Below are 25,000 nucleotides of genomic sequence, written 5' to 3' on the forward strand. Positions count from 1 at the left end.
CTCCATCATCCTCTCTCTACCTCCTCCTCTTAAATACTCCATCATCCTCTCTACCTCCTCCTCTTAAATACTCCATCATCCTTTCTCTACCCCCTCCTCTTAAATACTCCATCATCCTCTCTACCTCCTACTCTTAAATACTCCATCATCCTTTCTCTACCTCCTCCTCTTAAATACTCCATCATCCTTTCTCTACCTCCTCCTCTTAAATACTCCATCATCCTTTCTACCTCCTCCTCTTAAATACTCCATCATCCTCTCTACCTCCTCCTCTTAAATACTCCATTATCCTCTCTACCTCCTCCTCTTAAATACTCCATCATCCTCTCTACCTCCTCCTCTTAAATACTCCATCATCCTCTCTCTACCTCCTCCTCTTAAATACTCCATCATCCTCTCTACCTCCTCCTCTTAAATACTCCATCATCCTCTCTCTACCTCCTCCTCTTAAATACTCCATCATCCTCTCTACCTCCTCCTCTTAAATACTCCATCATCCTCTCTACCTCCTCCTCTTAAATACTGCCCATCCTCTCTCTACCTCCTCCTCTTAAATACTCCATCATCCTCTCTACCTCCTCCTCTTAAATACTCCATCATCCTTTCTCTACCTCCTCCTCTTAAATACTCCATCATCCTCTCTCTACCTCCTCCTCTTAAATACTCCATCATCCTTTCTCTACCTCCTCCTCTTAAATACTCCATCATCCTTTCTCTACCTCCTCCTCTTAAATACTCCATCATCCTCTCTACCTCCTCCTCTTAAATACTCCATCATCCTCTCTACCTCCTCCTCTTAAATACTCCCATCATCCTTTCTCTACCTCCTCCTCTTAAATACTCCATCATCCTTTCTCTACCTCCTCCTCTTAAATACTCCATCATCCTCTCTCTACCTCCTCCTCTTAAATACTCCAGTATCCTCTCTACCTCCTCCTCTTAAATACTCCATCATCCTTTCTCTACCTCCTCCTCTTAAATACTCCATCATCCTTTCTCTACCTCCTCCTCTTAAATACTCCATCATCCTTTCTCTACCTCCTCCTCTTAAATACTCCATCATCCTCTCTACCTCCTCCTCTTAAATACTCCATCATATTCTCTACCTCCTCCTCTTAAATACTCCATCATCCTTTCTACCTCCTCCTCTTAAATACTCCATCATCCTCTCTCTACCTCCTCCTCTTAAATACTCCATCATCCTCTCTACCTCCTCCTCTTAAATACTCCATCATCCTTTCTCTACCTCCTCCTCTTAAATACTCCATCATCCTCTCTACCTCCTTCCTCTTAAATACTCCATCATCCTCTCTACCTCCTCCTCTTAAATACTCCATCATCCTTTCTACCTCCTCCTCTTAAATACTCCATCATCCTCTCTCTACCTCCTCCTCTAAATACTCCATCATCCTCTCTCTACCTCCTCCTCTAATACTTCCATCATCCTCTCTCTACCTCCTCCTCTTAAATACTCCATCATCCTCTCTACCTCCTCCTCTTAAATACTCCATTATCCTCTCTACCTCCTCCTCTTAAATACTCCATCATCCTCTCTCTACCTCCTCCTCTTAAATACTCCATCATCCTTTCTCTACCTCCTCCTCTTAAATACTCCATCATCCTTTCTCTACCTCCTCCTCTTAAATACTCCATCATCCTCTCTCTACCTCCTCCTCTTAAATACTCCATCATCCTCTCTCTACCTCCTCCTCTTAAATACTCCATCATCCTCTCAACGTCCTCTTCTTTAAATACTCCATCATCCTTTTTTCTCTACCTCCTCCTCTTAAATACTCCATCATCCTTTCTCTACCTCCTCCTCTTAAATACTCCATCATCCGCTCTACCTCCTCCTCTTAAATACTCCATCATCCTCTCTACCTCCTCCTCTTAAATACTCCATCATCCTTTCTAACTCCTCCTCTTAAATACTCCATCATCCTCTCTACCTCCTCCTCTTAAATACTCCATCATCCTCTCTACCTCCTCCTCTTAAATACTCCATCATCCTTTCTCTACCTCCTCCTCTTAAATACTCCATCATCCTCTCTACCTCCTCCTCTTAAATACTCCATCATCCTTTCTCTACCTCCTCCTCTTAAATACTCCATCATCCTCTCTACCTCCTCCTCTTAAATACTCCATCATCCTCTCTACCTCCTCCTCTTAAATACCCCATCATCCTCTCTCTACCTCCTCTTAAATACTCCATCATCCTTTCTCTACCTCCTCCTCTTAAATACTCCATCATCCTTTCTCTACCTCCTCCTCTTAAATACTCCATCATCCTTTCTCTACCTCCTCCTCTTAAATACTCCATCATCCTTTCTCTACCTCCTCCTCTTAAATACTCCATCATCCTTTCTCTACCTCCTCCTCTTAAATACTCCATCATCCTTTCTCTACCTCCTCCTCTTAAATACTCCATCATCCTTTCTCTACCTCCTCCTCTTAAATACTCCATCATCCTTTCTCTACCTCCTCCTCTTAAATACTCCATCATCCTTTCTCTACCTCCTCCTCTTAAATACTCCATCATCCTTTCTCTACCTCCTCCTCTTAAATACTCCATCATCCTTTCTCTACCTCCTCCTCTTAAATACTCCATCATCCTCTCTCTACCTCCTCCTCTTAAATACTCCATCATCCTTTCTCTACCTCCTCCTCTTAAATACTCCATCATCCTCTCTACCTCCTCCTCTTAAATACTCCATCATCCTTTCTCTACCTCCTCCTCTTAAATACTCCATCATCCTTTCTCTACCTCCTCCTCTTAAATACTCCATCATCCTCTCTACCTCCTCCTCTTAAATACTCCATCATCCTCTCTCTACCTCCTCCTCTTAAATACTCCATCATCCTTTCTCTACCTCCTCCTCTTAAATACTCCTTCATCCTCTCTACCTCCTCCTCTTAAATACTCCATCATCCTCTCTCTACCTCCTCCTCTTAAATACTCCATCATCCTCTCTCTACCTCCTCCTCTTAAATACTCCATCATCCTCTCTACCTCCTCCTCTTAAATACTCCATCATCCTCTCTCTACCTCCTCCTCTTAAATACCCCATCATCCTCTCTCTACCTCCTCCTCTTAAATACCCCATCATCCTTTCTCTACCTCCTCCTCTTAAATACTCCATCATCCTTTCTCTACCTCCTCCTCTTAAATACTCCATCATCCTCTCTACCTCCTCCTCTTAAATACTCCATCATCCTCTCTCTACCTCCTCCTCTTAAATACTCCATCATCCTCTCTCTACCTCCTCCTCTTAAATACCCCATCATCCTCTCTCTACCTCCTCCTCTTAAATACTCCATCATCCTCTCTCTACCTCCTCCTCTTAAATACTCCATCATCCTCTCTACCTCCTCCTCTTAAATACTCCATCATCTTTTCTCTACCTCCTCCTCTTCCTCTCTCTAGCCAATATCAACTCTCTCCAATGACATCACCCCTCCCTCCCTCCCTCCCTCCCTCCCTCCCTCCCTCTGTCCGGCCTGCAGTAGGTAGGCTGGTTACGTCAGCTGGTTAAAATATTAAACAAGGGGCAGAAACATCCCAGTAAATAATTCAGAGGCAGCATTAGCAGTAGCTTGCCCCCGCAGAGCTCAACTCCCCCTGCCCTGCCCTGTCCTGCCCTGCCCAGCACGGAGCACCCTGAGTGGGCTAGACCTCCCTCAAGAGCTGCCTGCCTGGTGGGTCAGGAGAGGAGACGATAACATCATCCCCTTAAAATAGAACAGAGAGAGAGACAGAGAGAAGGGGGAGAGAGAGAGACAGACAGACAGAGACGATAGGCCGATACCCACTAATTATCAAAATCCAGAAAAGAGCCGTTAAATTCTATAACCACCTAAAAGGAAGTGATTCCCAAACCTTCCATAACAAAGCCACCACCTACAGAGAGATGAACCTGGAGAAGAGTCCCCTAAGCAAGCTGGTCCTGGGGCTCTGTTCACAAACACACCCCACAGAGCCCCAGGACAGCAGCACAATTAGACCCAACCAAATCATGAGAAAACAAAAAGATAATTACTTGACACATTGGAAAGAATTAACAAAAAAACAGAGCAAACTAGAATGCTATTTGGCCCTACACAGAGAGTACACAGCGGCAGAATACCTGACCACTGTGACTGACCCAAAATTAAGGAAAGCTTTGACTATGTACAGACTCAGTGAGCATAGCCTTGCTATTGAGAAAGGCCGCCGTAGGCAGACATGGCTCTCAAGAGAAGACAGGCTATGTGCTCACTGCCCACAAAATGAGGTGGAAACTGAGCTGCACTTCCTAACCTCCTGCCCAATGTATGACCATATTAGAGACACATATTTCCCTCAGATTACACAGATCCACAAAGAACTAGAAAACAAATCCAATTTTGATAAAGTCCCATATCTACTGGGTGAAATACGGTATGACATCACAGCAGCAAGATGTGTGACCTGTTGCCACGAGAAAAGGGCAACCAGTGAAGAACAAACAGCATTGTAAATACAAACTATATTTATGGTTGTTTATTTTATCTTGTGTCCTTTAACCATTTGTACATTGTTAAAACACTGTATATATATATAATATGACATTTGTAATGTCTTTATTGTTTTGAAACCTCTGTATGTGTAATGTTTACTGTTAATTTTTATTGTTTATTTCACTTTATATATTCACTTTGTATGTTGTCTACCTCACTTGCTTTGGCAATGTTAACACATGTTTCCCATGACAATAAAGCCCTTGAATTGAATTGAGAGAGACACAGAGAGAGACAGAGACAGAGACAGAGAGAGACAGAGAGAGATACAGACAGAAAGTGACAGGTCAGTAGTGTGTGTGAGTGACCATGTCTCTGTGTGGACATGCCTCTCCCCTCCACCCTGCAGGACTCCTGACCCAGCCCTGCCCCGCCTGGACGACCCGTCTCGAGGCAGAGAGAGGACTGTTTCTCCCCTCCACGGGGGGCAGTCAGTGTGGATCCGTCAGGCCCGCTTAGAGCCCTCTCCTATGGGCATCGCGGCCCAGCAGGGCCCCTTATCCCTGGAGGTTGTGTTCCTTTGATAGAGCCCCCACGGCCCCCCCAGGCCAGAGACAGGTCATTGTGCCCCCGCGGCAGGGGGTCTTTCAGGGCTGACTCTTGCATTGTGGGAGTGAACATGCCAAGCAAGCACCACAATCTACAGTTGGAAACAACTCCACATCACATCACCCTCTGCTACACAACGGCTTGTTGTGGTCAGGAAGCTACCGCTGATGGAACGCTGATGGAACACTGATGTCCTGACAGATTGTTAGTTACACTGATGGAACGCTGATGGAACACTGATGGAACGCTGATGGAACACTGATGGAACGCTGATGGAACGCTGATGGAACGCTGATGGAACACTGATGGAACACTGATGGAACGCTGATGGAACACTGATGGAACGCTGATGGAACACTGATGGAACGCTGATGGAACGCTGATGGAACACTGATGGAACGCTGATGGAACACTGATGGAACGCTGATGGAACACTGATGGAACGCTGATGGAACGCTGATGGAACACTGATGGAACACTGATGGAACGCTGATGGAACGCTGATGGAACACTGATGTCCTGACAGATTGTTAGTTACACTGATGGAACGCTGATGGAACACTGATGTCCTGACAGATTGTTAGTTACACTGATGGAACGCTGATGGAACACTGATGGAACGCTGATGGAACACTGATGGAACGCTGATGGAACACTGATGGAACGCTGATGGAACACTGATGGAACGCTGATGGAACACTGATGGAACGCTGATGGAACGCTGATGGAACACTGATGTCCTGACAGATTGTTAGTTACACTGATGGAACGCTGATGGAACACTGATGTCCTGACAGATTGTTAGTTACACTGATGGAACGCTGATGGAACACTGATGGAACGCTGATGGAACACTGATGGAACGCTGATGGAACGCTGATGGAACGCTGATGGAACACTGATGGAACACTGATGGAACACTGATGTCCTGACAGATTGTTAGTTACACTGATGGAACACTGATGGAACACTGATGTCCTGACAGATTGTTAGTTACACTGATGGAACGCTGATGGAACACTGATGGAACGCTGATGGAACACTGATGGAACGCTGATGGAACGCTGATGGAACGCTGATGGAACACTGATGGAACGCTGATGGAACACTGATGGAACGCTGATGGAACACTGATGGAACGCTGATGGAACGCTGATGGAACGCTGATGGAACGCTGATGGAACACTGATGGAATGCTGATGGAACACTGATGTCCTGACAGATTGTTAGTTACGCTGATGGAACGCTGATGTCCTGACAGATTGTTAGTTACACTGATGGAACGCTGATGGAACACTGATGGAACGCTGATGGAACACTGATGGAACGCTGATGGAACACTGATGGAATGCTGATGGAACGCTGATGGAACACTGATGGAATGCTGATGGAACACTGATGGAATGCTGATGGAACGCTGATGGAACACTGATGGAATGCTGATGGAACACTGATGTCCTGACAGATTGTTAGTTACACTGATGGAACGCTGATGGAACACTGATGTCCTGACAGATTGTTAGTTACAGGTCAGAGAGATGTCCACTGTCTGTCCATGTAACACTGTCCACTGTCTGTCCACTGTCTGTCCATATAACACTGTCCACTGTCTGTCCACTGTCTGTCCACTGTCTTTCCATGTAACACTGTCCACTGTCTGTCCACTGTCTGTCCATTTAACACTGTCCACTGTCTGTCCATATAACACTGTCCACTGTCTGTCCACTGTCTGTCCATATAACACTGTCCACTGTCTGTCCACTGTCTGTCCACTGTCTTTCCATGTAACACTGTCCACTGTCTGTCCACTGTCTGTCCATTTAACACTGTCCACTGTCTGTCCATATAACACTGTCCACTGTCTGTCCACTGTCTGTCCATATAACACTGTCCACTGTATGTCCACTGTCTGTCCAATGTCTATCCATATAAAACTGTCCACTGTCTGTCCACTGTCTGTCCATAAAACACTGTCCACTGTCTGTCCATATAACACTGTCCACTGTCTGTCCACTGTCTGTCCATATAACACTGTCCACTGTCTGTCCACTGTCTGTCCATATAACACTGTCCACTGTCTGTCCATATAACACTGTCCACTGTCTGTCCACTGTCTGTCCACTGTCTGTCCATGTAAGACTGTCTGTCCACTGTCTGTCCATATAACACTGTCCACTGCCTGTCCACTGCCTGTCCACTGTCTGTCCATATAACACTGTCCACTGTCTGTCCACTGTCTGTCCATGTAACACTGTCCACTGTCTGTCCATGTAACACTGTCCACTGTCTGTCCATATAACACTGTCCACTGTCTGTCCATATAACACTGTCCACTGTCTGTCCATATAACACTGTCCACTGTCTGTCCATATAACACTGTCCACTGTCTGTCCACTGTCTGTCCATATAACACTGTTCTCTATGTGTGTGGTGTGGTGTGTGTTGTGTTGTGTGGTGTGGTGTGGTGGGGTGTGGTGTTGTGTGTGTGTCGTGGTGTGGTGTGTGTGTTGTGGTGTGTGTGGTGGGGTGTGGTGGGGTGTGGGGAGTGTGGGGAGTGTGTGTGTGCGTGTGTGTGTGTGATGGGGTGTGTGTGATGGGGTGTGGTGGGGTGTTGTGGGGAGTGTGTGTGGTGGGGTGTGATGGGGTGTGGTGGGGTGTGATGGGGTGTGGTGTGTGTGTCTGTACAGAAGGTGTACGGAGGGTAAAATGGCGTGTTTTGACTCACAGTCTCTCGAGCTCCTTCAGGTCCTGGAAGGCTCCTCTCTCTATCAGACTGATCTTATTCTCCATCAACTGACTGTGGGGGGAGGGAGAGACGGGGAGAGGAGGGGCGAGAGAGACAGGAGAGGAGAGGGGAGGAGGGGGGAGAGGAGGGGAGAGGGAGAGGGGGAGAGATGGGGAGAGGAGGGGAGAGAGATGGGGAGAGACGGGCAGAGGAGGGGGAGAGAGACAGGAGAGGGGAGAGACGGGAGAGGAGGGGGGAGAGAGACGAGGAGAGGAGGGGGGAGAGAGACGAGGAGAGGAGGGGGGAGAGAGACGAGGAGAGGAGGGGGGAGAGAGACGAGGAGAGGAGGGGGGAGAGAGACGAGGAGAGAGACGGGGGAGAGAGACGAGGAGAGAGACGGGGCGAGAGACGGGGAGAGGAGGGGGGAGAGATGGGAGATATGTGGGAGGGAAGAGGAGGAGAGAGAGCAACACAATTAGACCCAACCAAATCATGAGAAAACAAAAAGATAATTACTTGACACATTGGAAAGAATTAACAAAAATACAGAGCAAACTAGAATGCTATTTGTCCCTAAACAGAGAGTACACAGTGGCAGAATACCTGACCACTGTGACTGACCCAAATTTAAGGAAAGCTTTGACTATGTACAGACTCAGTGAGCATAGCCTTGCTATTGAGAAAGGCCACCGCAGGCAGACCTGGCTCTCAAGAGAAGACAGGCTATGTGCTCACTGCCCACAAAATGAGGTGGAAACTGAGCTGCATTTCCTAACCTCCTGTCCAATGTATGACCATATTAGAGAGACATATTTCCCTCAGATTACAGAGACCCACAAAGAATTAGAAAACAAATCCAATTTTGACAAACTATAATATCTACTGGATGAAATTCCACAGTGTGCCATCACAGCAGCAAGATCTGTGACCTGTTGCCACGAGAAAAGGGCAACCAGTGAAGAACAAACACCATTGTAAATACAACCCATATTTACGCCTATGTAACCGGTGTGAAATGGCTAGCTAGTTAGCGGTGGTGCGTTAACAACGTTTCCAATCAAATCGGTGACATCACTTCCTTGTTAACAACGTTTCCAATCGGTGACATCACTTCCTTGTTAACAACGTTTCCAATCGGTGACATCACTTCCTTGTTAACAACGTTTCCAATCGGTGACATCACTTCCTTATTAACAACGCTTTCAAATCGGTGATGTCACTTCCTTGTTAACAACGTTTCCAATCGGTGACGTCACTTCCTTGTTAACAACGTTTCCAATCGGTGACGTCACTTCCTTGTTAACAACGTTTCCAATCGGTGACATCACTTCCTCTTTAACAACGTTTCCAATCGGTGACATCACTTCCTTGTTAACAACGCTTTCAAATCGGTGACATCACTTCCTTGTTAACAACGCTTTCAAATCGGTGACGTCACTTCCTTGTTAACAACGTTTCCAATCGGTGACATCACTTCCTTGTTAACAACGTTTCCAATCGGTGACATCACTTCCTTATTAACAACGCTTTCAAATCGGTGACATCACTTCCTCGTTAACAGCGTTTCCAATCGGTGACATCACTTCCTTGTTAACAACGTTTCCAATCGGTGACATCACTTCCTTGTTAACAACGTTTCCAATCGGTGACATCACTTCCTTGTTAACGTTTCCAATCGGTGACGTCACTTCCTTGTTAACGTTTCCAATCGGTGACGTCACTTCCTTGTTAACAACGTTTCCAATCGGTGACATCACTTCCTTGTTAACGTTTCCAATCGGTGACGTCACTTCCTTGTTAACAACGCTTTCAAATCAGTGATGTCACTTCCTTGTTAACGTTTCAAATCAGTGACGTCACTTCCTCGTTTCCCCGCGCTGCTCTTGCGGAGCGATGGGTAACGACGCTTCGAGGCAGGCGGTTCTCGATGTGTTGCAGAGGGTCCCTGGTTCGAGTCCAGGTTGGGCCGAAAAGTACACTTACCTATTTACACATCGTTACAACACTGTTTATAGACATAATATGACATTTTGTCTTTATTTATTTTTGAACTTTCTGTGAGTGTAATGTTTACTGTTAATTTTTTAATTGTTTATTTCACTTTATTTTATTACTTTTTGTTTATGATCTACTTCACTAGCTTTGGAAACGTAAACACACGTTTCCCATGACAATAAAGGCCCTTAAATTGAATTGAATAGAGTTTAATTAAATTGAATGTAAATGAATTGAATGTAAATGAATTGAATGTAAATGAATTGAATGTAAATGAATTGAATGGAAATGAATTGAATGGAAATGAATTGAATGGAAATGAATTGAATGGAAATGAATTGAATGGAAATGAATTGAATGGAAATGAATTGAATGGAAATGAATTGAATGGAAATGAATTGAATGGAAATGAATTGAATGGAAATGAATTGAATGGAAATGAATTGAATGGAAATGAATTGAATGGAAATGAATTGAATGGAAATGAATTGAATGGAAATGAATTGAATGGAAATGAATTGAATGGAAATGAATTGAATGGAAATGAATTGAATGGAAATGAATTGAATGGAAATGAATTGAATGGAAATGAATTGAATGGAAATGAATTGAATGGAAATGAATTGAATGGAAATGAATTGAATGGAATGGAAATGAATGGAATTGAATATAATGGAATGGAATGGAATGGAATATAATGGAATGGAATGGAATATAATGGAATGGAATGGAATGGAATGGAATATAATGGAATGGAATATAATTGAATGGAATGGAATGGAATATAATGGAATGGAATGGAATGGAATGGAATGGAATATAATGGAATGGAATGGAATATAATGGAATGGAATGGAATGGAATGGAATATAATGGCATGGAATATAATGGAATATAATGGAATGGAATGGAATGGAATATAATGGAATGGAATGGAATATAATGGAATGGAATATAATTGAATGGAATGGAATGGAATATAATGGAATGGAATATAATTGAATGGAATGGAATATAATGGAATGGAATATAATTGAATGGAATGGAATGGATTGGAATGGAATATAATGGAATGGAATATAATTGAATGGAATGGAATGGAATATAATGGAATGGAATGGAATGGAATATAATGGAATGGAATGGAATATAATGGAATGGAATGGAATGGAATGGAATATAATGGAATGGAATGGAATGGAATATAATGGAATGGAATGGAATGGAATGGAATATAATGGAATGGAATATAATGGAATGGAATGGAATGGAATGGAATGGAATATAATGAAATGGAATATAATTGAATGGAATGGAATGGAATATAATGGAATGGAATGGAATGGAATATAATGGAATGGAATGGAATATAATGGAATGGAATGGAATGGAATGGAATATAATGGAATGGAATATAATGGAATATAATGGAATATAATGGAATGGAATGGAATGGAATATAATGGAATGGAATGGAATGGAATATAATGGAATGGAATATGATTGAATGGAATGGAATGGAATATAATGGAATGGAATATAATTGAATGGAATGGAATATAATGGAATGGAATATAATTGAATGGAATGGAATGGAATATAATGGAATGGAATATAATTGAATGGAATGGAATGGAATATAATGGAATGGAATGGAATGGAATGGAATATAATGGAATGGAAGGGAATTTAATGGAATGGAATATAATGGAATGGAATGGAATGGAATATAATGGAATGGAATATAATGGAATGGAATGGAATGGAATGGAATATAATGGAATGGAATGGAATATAATGGAATGGAATATAATGGAATGGAATGGAATGGAATATAATGGAATGGAATATAATGGAATGGAATATAATGGAATGGAATGGAATATAATGGAATGGAATATAATGGAATATAATGGAATGGAATATAATGGAATATAATGGAATGGAATGGAATGGAATGGAATGGAATGGAATATAATGGAATGGAATGGAATGGAATGGAATATAATGGAATGGAATGGAATGGAATATAATATAATGGAATGGAATATAATGGAATGGAATATAATGGAATGGAATGGAATGGAATGGAATGGAATGGAATATAATGGAATGGAATATAATGGAATGGAATGGAATGGAATGGAATATAATGGAATGGAATATAATGGAATATAATGGAATGGAATATAATGGAATGGAATGGAATATAATGGAATGGAATATAATGGAATGGAATGGAATGGAATGGAATATAATGGAATGGAATGGAATATAATGGAATGGAATATAATGGAATGGAATATAATGGAATGGAATATAATGGAATGGAATGGAATGGAATGGAATATAATGGAATGGAATATAATGGAATGGAATGGAATATAATGGAATGGAATATAATGGAATATAATGGAATGGAATATAATGGAATGGAATATAATGGAATGGAATATAATGGAATATAATGGAATGGAATGGAATGGAATATAATGGAATGGAATGGAATGGTAAACATATGTTTCCCATGACAATAAAGCTTCTGAAATTGAAATTGGATAGAATTGACAAGAGGTTACTTCAGTGTGTTGATAGGACAAGTCACACACACACACACAGACACACATTTTAAGGACATAATCTCTTAGAGGTATGTGAGAAATTCCTACCCCACACTATAAACAGTCGAGCAACACCACACACACACACACACACACACACAGACAGATATCCCCTCCCCCCCACACCAAACAGCAAAAGGAGAAATCCTAAACCTGAAAACATACAAGGTAGGAAACCTGTTTCTACAAGACTCTCTCCCTCTCTCTTTCCTTCTCTGAACTGCATTCCTCGCTCCGCGGTTTACACGTACCGAGTGCTCTCTCGTTCCTTCTTTCGGTCCTGTCGCTCTCTATCACTTCCTGTGTGGTTTTAATGAGGGTAACACATGTCCCTGGGGCCGGCTGGTTAAAATAACTCCCCCAGCCTGACACTTCCCATGTAGATTAACACTGAGGAGAGGCAGCAACAGACACAGATACACTACTATAACAGCTGCTGCCTGCCTGCCAGGCCATGGAGACACGGTAACACACACACACAGAGAGAGAGAGAGAGGGACAGACCATGGAGACACGGTCACACCCACACACAGAGAGAGAGGGACATGACAGACAGACAGACAGACAGAGACAGACAGACAGACAGACAGCAGCCTTCATTAGGCTACATGACAGACAGACATTTGAAGTCGGAAGTTCACCTTAGCCAAATACATTAAAACTACATTTTTCACAATTCCTGACATTTAATCCATGTAAAAAAATCCCTGTTTTAGGTCAGTTAGGATCACCACTTTGTTTTAAGAATGTGAAATGTCAGAATAATAGTAGAGAGAATGATTTATTTCAGCTTTTATTTCTTTCATCACATTCCCATTGGGTCAGAAGTTTACATACTCTATTAGTATTTGGTAGCTTTGCCTTTAAATTGTTTCACTTGGGTCAAACGTTTCTGGTAGCCTTCCACAAGCTTCCCACAATAAGTTGGGTGAATTTTGGCCCATTCCTCCTGACAGAGCTGGTGTAACTGAGGTAGGTTTGTAGGCCTCCTTGCTCACACACACACTTTTCAGTTCTGCCCACAAATGTTCTATGGGATTGAGGTCAGGGCTTTGTGATGGCCACTCCAATACCTTGACTTTGTTGTCCTTAAGGCATTTTGCCACAACTTTGGAAGTATGCTTGGGGTCATTGTCCATTTGGAAGAGCCATTTGTGACCGAGCTTTAACTTCCTGACTGATGTCTTGAGATGTAGCTTCAATATATCCACATACTTTCCCTGCCTCATGATGCCATCTATTTTGTGAAGTGCACCAGTCCCTCTTGCAGCAAAACACCCCCCACAACATGAGATGTTTGGTATGTCCACGCTCAGCCACCTGAAGTCAGATCTGGAGTCAGATACAGACCTGGAGTCAGACACAGACCTGGAGTCAGACACAGACCTGGAGTCAGACACAGACCTGGAGTCAGATACAGACCTGGAGTCAGACACAGACCTGGAGTCAAACCTGGAGTCAGATACAGACCTGGAGTCAGATACAGACTTGGAGTCAGATACAGACTTGGACTTGGAGTCAGACACAGACCTGGAGTCAGACACAGACCTGGAGTCAGACACAGACCTGGAGTCAGACCTGGAGTCAGACACAGACCTGGAGTCAGACACAGACCTGTAGTCAGACACAGACCTGGAGTCAGACACAGACCTGGAGTCAGACCTGGAGTCAGACACAGACCTGGAGTCAGATACAGACCTGGAGTCAGACCTGGAGTCAGACACAGACCTGGAGTCAGACCTGGAGTCAGACACAGACCTGGAGTCAGACCTGGAGTCAGACACAGACCTGGAGTCAGACACAGACCTGGAGTCAGACACAGACCTGGAGTCAGACACAGACCTGGAGTCAGACCTGGAGTCAGACACAGACCTGGAGTCAGACACAGACCTGGAGTCAGATACAGACCTGGAGTCAGACACAGACCTGGAGTCAGACACAGACCTGGAGTCAGACACAGACCTGGAGTCAGACCTGGAGTCAGACACAGACCTGGAGTCAGATACAGACCTGGAGTCAGACCTGGAGTCAGACACAGACCTGGAGTCAGACCTGGAGTCAGACACAGACCTGGAGTCAGACACAGACCTGGAGTCAGACACAGACCTGGAGTCAGACCTGGAGTCAGATACAGACCTGGAGTCAGACCTGGAGTCAGACCTGGAGTCAGACACAGACCTGGAGTCAGACCTGGAGTCAGACCTGGAGTCAGACACAGACCTGGAGTCAGACACAGACCTGGAGTCAGACACAGACCTGGAGTCAGACACAGACCTGGAGTCAGACCTGGAGTCAGACACAGACCTGGAATCAGACACAGACCTGGAGTCAGACACAGATGTGGAGTCAGACCTGGAGTCAGACACAGACCTGGAGTCAGACCTGGAGTCAGACACAGACCTGGAGTCAGACACAGACCTGGAGTCAGACACAGACCTGGAGTCAGACCTGGAGTCAGACACAGACCGGGAGTCAGACCTGGAGTCAGACCTGGAGTCAGACACAGACCTGGAGTCAGACCTGGAGTCAGACACAGACCTGGAGTCAGATACAGACCTGGAGTTAGACACAGACCTGGAGTCAGACACAGACCTGGAGTCAGACCTGGAGTCAGACCTGGAGTCAGACACAGACCTGGAGTCAGACCTGGAGTCAGACACAGACCTGGAGTCAGACACAGACCTGGAGTCAGACACAGACCTGGAGTCAGACCTGGAGTCAGACACAGACCTGGAGTCAGACACAGACCTGGAGTCAGACACAGACCTGGAGTCAGACCTGGAGTCAGACACAGACCTGGAGTCAGACACAGACCTGGAGTCAGACACAGACCTGGAGTCAGACACAGTCCTGGAGTCAGATACAGACCTGGAGTCAGACACAGACCTGGAGTCAGACACAGACCTGGAGTCAGACCTGGAGTCAGACACAGACCTGGAGTCAGACACAGACCTGGAGTCAGACACAGACCTGGAGTCAGACCTGGAGTCAGATACAGACCTGGAGTCAGACACAGACCTGGAGTCAGACACAGACCTGGAGTCAGACACAGACCTGGAGTCAGACCTGGAGTCAGATACAGACCTGGAGTCAGACACAGACCTGGAGTCAGACACAGACCTGGAGTCAGACCTGGAGTCAGACACAGACCTGGAGTCAGACACAGACCTGGAGTCAGATACAGACCTGGAGTCAGATACAGACCTGGAGTCAGACACAGACCTGGAGTCAGCCCTGGAGTCTATGGAACAGGAGCTCCCTGCCTGTCCCACTACACCATCCATCCACAGTGAGCAGCACGGCCAGACAGCCTTAAACCTGCAGTCTATAAGGCAGGAGCTCCCTGCCTGTCTCACTACACCATCCATCCACAGTGAGCAGCACGGCCAGACAGCCTTAAACCTGCAGTCTATGGAACAGGAGCTCCCTGCCTGTCCCACTACACCATCCATCCACAGTGAGCAGCACGACCAGACAGCCTTAAACCTGCAGTCTATAAGGCAGGATCTCCCTGCCTGTCCCACTACACCATCCATCCACAGTGAGCAGCACGGCCAGACAGCCTTAAACCTGCAGTCTATAAGGCAGGAGCTCCCTGCCTGTCCCACTACACCATCCATCCACAGTGAGCTAGCATGGCCAGACAGCCTTAAACCTGCAGTCTATAAGGCAGGAGCTCCCTGCCTGTCCCACTACACCATCCATCCACAGTGAGCTAGCACGGCCAGACAGCCTTAAACCTGCAGTCTATAAGGCAGGAGCTCCCTGCCTGTCCCACTACACCATCCATCCACAGTGAGCAGCACGGCCAGACAGCCTTAAACCTGCAGTCTATAAGGCAGGAGCTCCCTGCCTGTCCCACTACACCATCCATCCACAGTGAGCAGCACGACCAGACAGCCTTAAACCTGCAGTCTATAAGGCAGGAGCTCCCTGCCTGTCCCACTACACCATCCATCCACAGTGAGCAGCACGGCCAGACAGCCTTAAACCTGCAGTCTATAAGGCAGGAGCTCCCTGCCTGTCCCACTACACCATCCATCCACAGTGAGCTAGCACGGCCAGACAGCCTTAAACCTGCAGTCTATAAGGCAGGAGCTCCCTGCCTGTCCCACTACACCATCCATCCACAGTGAGCAGCACGGCCAGACAGCCTTAAACCTGCAGTCTATAAGGCAGGAGCTCCCTGCCTGTCCCACTACACCATCCATCCACAGTGAGCAGCACGGCCAGACAGCCTTAAACCTGCAGTCTATATGGCAGGAGCTCCCTGCCTGTCCCACTACACCATCCATCCACAGTGAGCTAGCACGGCCAGACAGCCTTAAACCTGCAGTCTATAAGGCAGGAGCTCCCTGCCTGTCCCACTACACCATCCATCCACAGTGAGCTAGCACGGCCAGACAGCCTTAAACCTGCAGTCTATAAGGCAGGAGCTCCCTGCCTGTCCCACTACACCATCCATCCACAGTGAGCAGCACGGCCAGACAGCCATAAACCTGCAGTCTATAAGGCAGGATCTCCCTGCCTGTCCCACTACACCATCCATCCACAGTGAGCAGCACGGCCAGACAGCCTTAAACCTGCAGTCTATAAGGCAGGAGCTCCCTGCCTGTCCCACTACACCATCCATCCACAGTGAGCAGCACGGCCAGACAGCCTTAAACCTGCAGTCTATATGGCAGGAGCTCCCTGCCTGTCCCACTACACCATCCATCCACAGTGAGCTAGCACGGCCAGACAGCCTTAAACCTGCAGTCTATAAGGCAGGAGCTCCCTGCCTGTCCCACTACACCATCCATCCACAGTGAGCTAGCACGGCCAGACAGCCTTAAACCTGCAGTCTATAAGGCAGGAGCTCCCTGCCTGTCCCACTACACCATCCATCCACAGTGAGCTAGCACGGCCAGACAGCCTTAAACCTGCAGTCTATAAGGCAGGAGCTCCCTGCCTGTCCCACTACACCATCCATCCACAGTGAGCTAGCACGGCCAGACAGCCTTAAACCTGCAGTCTATAAGGCAGGAGCTCCCTGCCTGTCCCACTACACCATCCATCCACAGTGAGCAGCACGGCCAGACAGCCTTAAACCTGCAGTCTATAAGGCAGGAGCTCCCTGCCTGTCCCACTACACCATCCATCCACAGTGAGCAGCACGGCCAGACAGCCTTAAACCTGCAGTCTGTGGAACAGGAGCTCCCTGCCTGTCCCACTACACCATCCATCCACAGTGAGCAGCACGGCCAGACAGCCTTAAACCTGCAGTCTATAAGGCAGGAGCTCCCTGCCTGTCCCACTACACCATCCATCCACAGTGAGCAGCACGGCCAGACAGCCTTAAACCTGCAGTCTATAAGGCAGGAGCTCCCTGCCTGTCCCACTACACCACATATGTCAGAGTCAAGGCCCGCGGGCCACATCCGGCCCGCAAGAAGGTCTTTTACGGCCCCTGGGATGATCTTGATTTATTATTAGAACCGGCCCGCAGCAAGCCGGCAGCCCGCAGATCTTTTACACGCACCAATACTACATTTCCCACAATGCAAAGGTGACGCACCGAGCAGTAGGCTGCTTCATTTCAATATTTATTGGCACAGCAGTCGTCAGCATCACAGTAAAATTAACTTTCAGATACCCATCAAAAATGGCAAAACGGAAGGTGGATACTGAGAACCGGGGGTTTCAAACAAGGTGGGAGTCGGAGTATATGTTCACGAAGGTAGCTGGAAAACCTGTGTGTCTTCTGTGTGGAGAAAGTGTGGCGGTACTGAAAGAGTATAATCTGAGACGACATTATGAAACGAAACACGCGGACACACACGCGGACGCAACTGTCAAGGCCAGTTTTATTTTGGCAGAAGAGATCGCTAAATCAGCCCGGCCATTTACGGAGGGGGATTTCATCAAAAACTGCATGATTAAAGTTTGTGACGAAGTTTGCCCAGAAAAAAGGCAACTCTTTTTAAATGTGAGTCTGAGCAGAAACACCATTGCCGAGAGAGTAGACCAGTTGTCCATCAATCTAAAAGAGCAGCTTGTGAAAAAGGGAAAAGATTTTATTGCATATTCCTTGGCTGTGGATGAGAGCACCGACATTTCTGACATTGCCCAGTTGTCAATTTTCATCCGCGGAGTGGACTCCAACCTAAGCGTGACAGAGGAGTTTTTGGCTTTACGTCCTATGCATGGCACAACTACGGGGCATGATTTGTATGAAGAGGTGTCAAGATGTGTAAATGAGATGGAGCTGCCTTGGGAAAAACTCGTGGGTTTGACAACCGACGGAGCACCTGCGATGTGTGGACACAGGAGCGGACTGGTGGCGAAGATACGGGAAAAGATGCAAGAGGAAAACGCGACAGGTGAGCTGACAGCTTATCATTGTATCATACACCAGGAAGCGTTGTGCGGTAAAGCCTTGAAAATGGAGCATGTAATGAGCATCATCACGCGCACAGTTAACTTTATCAGAGCCAAAGGTTTGAATCACCGCCAGTTCAAGGCATTTCTGACGGAGTTAGAAACGGAGCATGGTGATTTGCCTTATCACACAGAGGTGCGATGGCTAAGCCAGGGAAAGGTGCTTCAAAGATGTTTCGAGCTTCGTGAGGAGATTTGTCTGTTCTTGGACAGCAAAGGGAAAGACACAACACAACTCCGAGACGAAATGTTTCTGTGTGAAATGGCTTTTCTGTGTGACATTACGAGTCATCTGAATGCAATAAACTTGCAGCTGCAGGGTCGGGATCGTGTCATCTCTGATATGTACAGTACAGTGAAGGCATTTAAAACCAAACTGACTCTGTGGGAGACGCAGATGCGGAAATAAAATTTGAGCCACTTTCCCAGCTGCCAGACCATGAAAGAGAAGCTCTCTACCAGTGCGTTCCCGAGCACACAGTTGGCTGATAAAATAGGTATGCTTGCCGCTGACTTTCGACGCCGATTTGCTGACTTTGAAGCACAAAAAAGCAGGTTGGAACTGCTCGGTAACCCATTTGCTGTTGACGTGGAAAGCTCACCACCAAACCTCCAAATGGAGTTGATTGACCTCCAATGCAATGATGCACTGAGGGCAAAATATGCGGCAGTGGGTGCTGCGGAGTTCGCCCGTTTCCTCCCCGGCACAATGCCCCAGCTGCGCATCCAGGCTGCTCAAACGTTGTCTATGTTTGGCAGCACATACCTGTGTGAACAACTGTTTTCTTTGATGAACCTGAACAAAACATCACACAGAAGTCGACTTACTGCTGAACACCTCCACTCAATTCTGAGGATTTCTTCAGCTCAGAGCCTTACCCCGAACATTGATGAACTTGTGGAAAAGATGGGACACCACCAAGTATCACCCTCAACCTCAAACAAGTGAACATTACTGTGCAATCACATATTTAGAGTTTTTACTCAGTTCAAGTTTAAAAGTTAAAATTTAATATTTGTTTTCACTGCATGTTACTTCTCCTTAAACAAAGTGTTGTTTTTGATTAATAGATTTTTGCACTTTATTTTTTTGTATTTCAATCCAATTATATTTTAAAAATATTTCAGTTGAGTGGATGATAGAAAATTGCTATTATTGTTTTTTCTTTGAAGTAAATTTAGCCCACTTTTGCTAAAATAGAAAATATAGTCTACTGATGGTGCCTTGAATACCGGTTTCTTTCATTTAATGTTCATGTTATGGGGATATTTATATAAAGGAAATTTGTCTTTTGTGTCTGTTGAAAATTAAAGATTACTGACAGAGCCATAAGAAAATATTGCTTTATTTATCTGATCATATTGTAATATATTTGTTAGGTTTTCAGTAGGTTCAATTAGGTTCACTAGACTATATGCGTCATTTAAAAATTTTTCAATGAACATTCGAACAGTCCGGCCCTCGTCTTGTAGCTGATTTTTTTATTTGGCCCTCCGTCCATTTGACTTTGACACCCCTGCACTACACCATCCATCCACAGTGAGCAGCACGGCCAGACAGCCTTAAACCTGCAGTCTATAAGGCAGGAGCTCCCTGCCTGTCCCACTACACCATCCATCCACAGTGAGCTAGCACGGCCAGACAGCCATAAACCTGCAGTCTATAAGGCAGGATCTCCCTGCCTGTCCCACTACACCATCCATCCACAGTGAGCAGCACGGCCAGACAGCCTTAAACCTGCAGTCTATAAGGCAGGAGCTCCCTGCCTGTCCCACTACACCATCCATCCACAGTGAGCAGCACGGCCAGTCTAATTAAATGGCTGAACTGAACCCTGGAGTTGTTTTTCTGGTTTAATCCAATCCTTCATCCTTAACCAATCGGAAATGAATGCCTGAATTGTTAACCAATCTGAATGAATGCCTGAATTGTTAACCAATCAGAATGAATGCCTGAAGTTAACCCTAGAGTTGTTTCTGTATACCAAAAATGAACCCTTTAAATTTAAACCAGTCAGAAATGAATGCCTTAATTTAGCAGTACAGTTCAGTATCTGCGTGCCTAATATAGCAATTTAGAAATGTGGAAAAACGTCTAATTTTGCACTGAGACTGTGATAACTTGTTGATAGGCTATAACGTTATACATCAACAACTCTAAACAGTAGTTTACAGCCTTGTTTATAACCTGTTTATAGGCTATAACGTTATATATCAACAACTCTAAACAGTAGTTTACAGCCTTGTTTATAACCTGTTTATAGGCTATAACATTACACATCAACAACTCTAAACAGTAGTTTACAGCCTTGTTTATAACCTGTTTATAGGCTATAACGTTACACATCAACAACTCTAAACAGTAGTTTACAGCCTTGTTTATAACCTGTTTATAGGCTATAACGTTACACATCAACAACTCTAAACAGTAGTTTACAGCCTTGTTTATAACCTGTTTATAGGCTACTGAAAACGCCTTGTATAAAAGGCCCGTTTAGTCTACAAATGCTTTGCTGATAAATATCTAGGTCTGTTTTAGTTTCTTTGTCCCCAGTACTACAACCAAAAATGTGTTCGATCACTTCGTTGTGATGACTCGGCGATAAAACCTTATATTTGAATTTAATAACGGCGGCTTTCGACAAAACAACACATTTAATCATTACAGTGTTTTCATATGAATTATCTGTTGTCAAATCGGACGTTTCATGTTGTGAAGGTTCCCGTGGTAATAACTAAAGGTTCCCGTGGTAATAACTAAAGGTTCCCGTTGTAATAACTAAAGGTTCCCGTGGTAATAACTAAAGGTTCCCGTGGTAATAACTAAAGGTTCCCGTGGTAATAACTAAAGGTTCCCGTTGTAATAACTAAAGGTTCCCGTGGTAATAACTAAAGGTTCCCGTGGTAATAACTAAAGGTTCCCGTGGTAATAACTAAAGGTTCCCGTGGTAATAACTAAAGGTTCCCGTGGTAATAACTAAAGGTTCCCGTTGTAATAACTAAAGGTTCCCGTGGTAATAACTAAAGGTTTCCGTGGTAATAACTAAAGGTTCCCGGGGTAATAACTAAAGGTTCCCGTTGTAATAACTAAAGGTTCCTGTTGTAATAACTAAAGGTTCCTGTTGTAATAACTAAAGGTTCCCGTTGTAATAACTAGAGGTTCCCGTGGTAATAACTAAAGGTTCCCGGGGTAATAACTAAAGGTTCCCGTTGTAATAACTAAAGGTTCCCGGTGTAATAACTAAAGGTTCCCGTTGTAATAACTAAAGGTTCCCGGGGTAATAACTAAAGGTTCCCGGGGTAATAACTAAAGGTTCCCGAGGTAATAACTAAAGGTTCCCGGGGTAATAACTAAAGGTTCCCGGGGTAATAACTAAAGGTTCCTGTTGTAATAACTAAAGGTTCCCGTTGTAATAACTAAAGGCCTGTGGTAATAACTAAAGGTTCCCGTTGTAATAACTAAAGGTTCCCGTTGTAATAACTAAAGGTTCCCGAGGTAATAACTAAAGGTTCCCGGGGTAATAACTAAAGGTTCCCGGGGTAATAACTAAAGGTTCCTGTTGTAATAACTAAAGGTTCCCGTTGTAATAACTAAAGGCCTGTGGTAATAACTAAAGGTTCCCGTTGTAATAACTAAAGGTTCCCGTTGTAATAACTAAAGGTTCCCGTGGTAATAACTAAAGGTTCCCGTTGTGATAACTAACGGTTCCCGTTGTAATAACTAACGGTTCCCGTGGTAATAACTAAAGGTTCCCGTTGTAATAACTAAAGGTTCCTGTTGTAATAACTAAAGGTTCCCGTGGTAATAACTAAAGGTTCCCGTTGTAATAACTAAAGGTTCCCGTTGTAAAGGTTCCCGTTGTAATAACTAAAGGTTCCCGTGGTAATAACTAAAGGTTCCCGTTGTGATAACTAACGGTTCCCGTTGTGATAACTAAAGGTTCCCGTTGTAAAGGTTCCCGTTGTAATAACTAAAGGTTCCCGTTGTAAAGGTTCCCGTTGTAATAACTATAGCCAAATACTTACAGCACACGCAGATTCCTCAGTCCAGCGAAGTCGGCCTTGGTGATTTTAGTCAGATTATTAGCGTTCAGATCCCTGGAGAAACAAGACGACACGATGAGTTACAATATGGACAAAAAAATAAATAAACAATCATTCAGATTTAAAACATGTTCTAAAAAACAGATTTGAATAACACACAACCTGCACGTCACTGTGCCAGTATTACCCTGGTTATTCAACACGATTTAGGCCACAATTAAATGACTGAATTTAAAACAAACGCTGGGGGAGAATCTCAGGATACAGGTGGACATGTTCATCTTTCCATTACAGATCAGAGACGTCAGCCTACGAAACCTAAAGGAATGATGAGATAATTCAAACCTCTGAAACGATGCGCAGGATAATAGGAATGATGAGATAATTCAAACCTCTGAAACGATGAGTAGTATAATAGGAATGATGAGATAATTCAAACCTCTGAAACGATGAGTAGGATAATAGGAATGATGAGATAATTCAAACCTATGAAACGATGAGCAGGATAACAGGAATGATGAGATAATTCAAACCTCTGAAACGATGAGCAGGATAACAGGAACGATGAGATAATTCAAACCTCTGAAACGATGAGCAGGATAACAGGAATGATGAGATAATTCAAACCTCTGAAACGATGAGCAGGATAACAGGAACGATGAGATAATTCAAACCTCTGAAACGATGAGCAGGATAACAGGAATGATGAGATAATTCAAACCTCTGAAACGATGAGCAGGATAACAGGAACGATGAGATAATTCAAACCTCTGAAACGATGAGCAGGATAACAGGAATGATGAGATAATTCAAACCTCTGAAACGATGAGCAGGATAACAGGAACGATGAGATAATTCAAACCTCTGAAACGATGAGCAGGATAACAGGAATGATGAGATAATTCAAACCTCTGAAACGATGCGCAGGATAAACCAAGGTGTTACAGTTTAATTTATCGGAGGCGACATTAGGAGATCGTTAGTTCAATCTGTTGACGGGTAAATGGAAAGGGTTTTAGTTTAACCAACAAAACCACATCAATCTCCACAGCGGGTAGAAGAACAAACTATCCTACAGGCTTTATTAGCTTAAAAGGGAATTCACTAAATCCGTTTTTGATTAGTTCGAGCTGTGTGTGTGTGTGTGTGTGTGTGTGTGTGTGTGTGTGTGTGTGTGTGTGTGTGTGTGTGTGTGTGTGTGTGTGTGTGTGTGTGTGTGTGTGTGTGTTTTTCGGGCTGAGGTTTTTCGCGTTACAACAGGCCCGAGACGTCAAAACATAAACCCCGTAACTTCGTGAACCGCTTACCGACTTTTAAAACGGGCCAAATTAATTATCTGTCCGATACCAACGGGAACCATTTCCTGTGCCACTTCTTTTTAATTATCACTACGGTTCTATAAAAACGAGCCACGAGGTTATTTCTGTGGTTCTGTTGTGAGAACCACTTCATCAGAATGGACTTGGGTTTTGGAGGATTCTGTTGAAGGACCTTAACAGCAGATAACATCATCAATATATTAGGATAATGACTGGCTATATCAGTGGTTCACAACCTGTTTAAAAGGTTACTGTACCACCGACTGAATGTTGCTCTGGCCGGAAGTACCCCGGAAGTACCCCCTTCATGTGTTTTTCACCAGTAACCCTACTCTCCCATGAGTCTTCTCCAGTACAACCTGTGGATAGGTCCTAATACCCCTGGTTGGAAACCACTGGTCTATAGTATAGACTTCAGGGAGGGTAGACAATAAACCCTATATAGTGACTACAGTCCTAATACCCCTGGTTGGAAACCACTGGTCTATATTATAGACTTCAGGGAGGGTAGACAATAAACCCTATATAGTGACTACAGTCCTAATACCCCTGGTTGGAAACCACTGGTCTATAGTATAGACTTCAGGGAGGGTAGACAATAAACCCTATATAGTGACTACAGTCCTAATACCCCTGGTTGGAAACCACTGGTCTATATTATAGACTTCAGGGAGGGTAGACAATAAACTCTATATAGTGACTACAGTCCTAATACCCCTGGTTGGAAACCACTGGTCTATATTATAGACTTCAGGGAGGGTAGACAATAAACCCTATATAGTGACTACAGT

The 25,000-nt window shown here is 44.6% G+C and overlaps 1 protein-coding gene across 1 annotated transcript in view; it reads right to left on the bottom strand.

Moving 5' to 3' along the window:
- Positions 1–25,000, bottom strand: part of slit2 (slit homolog 2 (Drosophila)) — a 186,359-nt gene that overhangs the window by 158,265 nt on the left and 3,094 nt on the right. Inside the window, 2 exon segments of the mRNA XM_090188584.1 lie at positions 7,811–7,882; positions 22,873–22,944. Coding sequence (XP_090044710.1) covers positions 7,811–7,882; positions 22,873–22,944 — 144 coding nt within the window.

Source organism: Oncorhynchus mykiss, chromosome 10 (assembly GCF_057628025.1).
Source record: "Oncorhynchus mykiss isolate SJ-2025 chromosome 10, ASM5762802v1, whole genome shotgun sequence".
NCBI classification, from domain to species: Eukaryota; Metazoa; Chordata; class Actinopteri; order Salmoniformes; family Salmonidae; genus Oncorhynchus; species Oncorhynchus mykiss.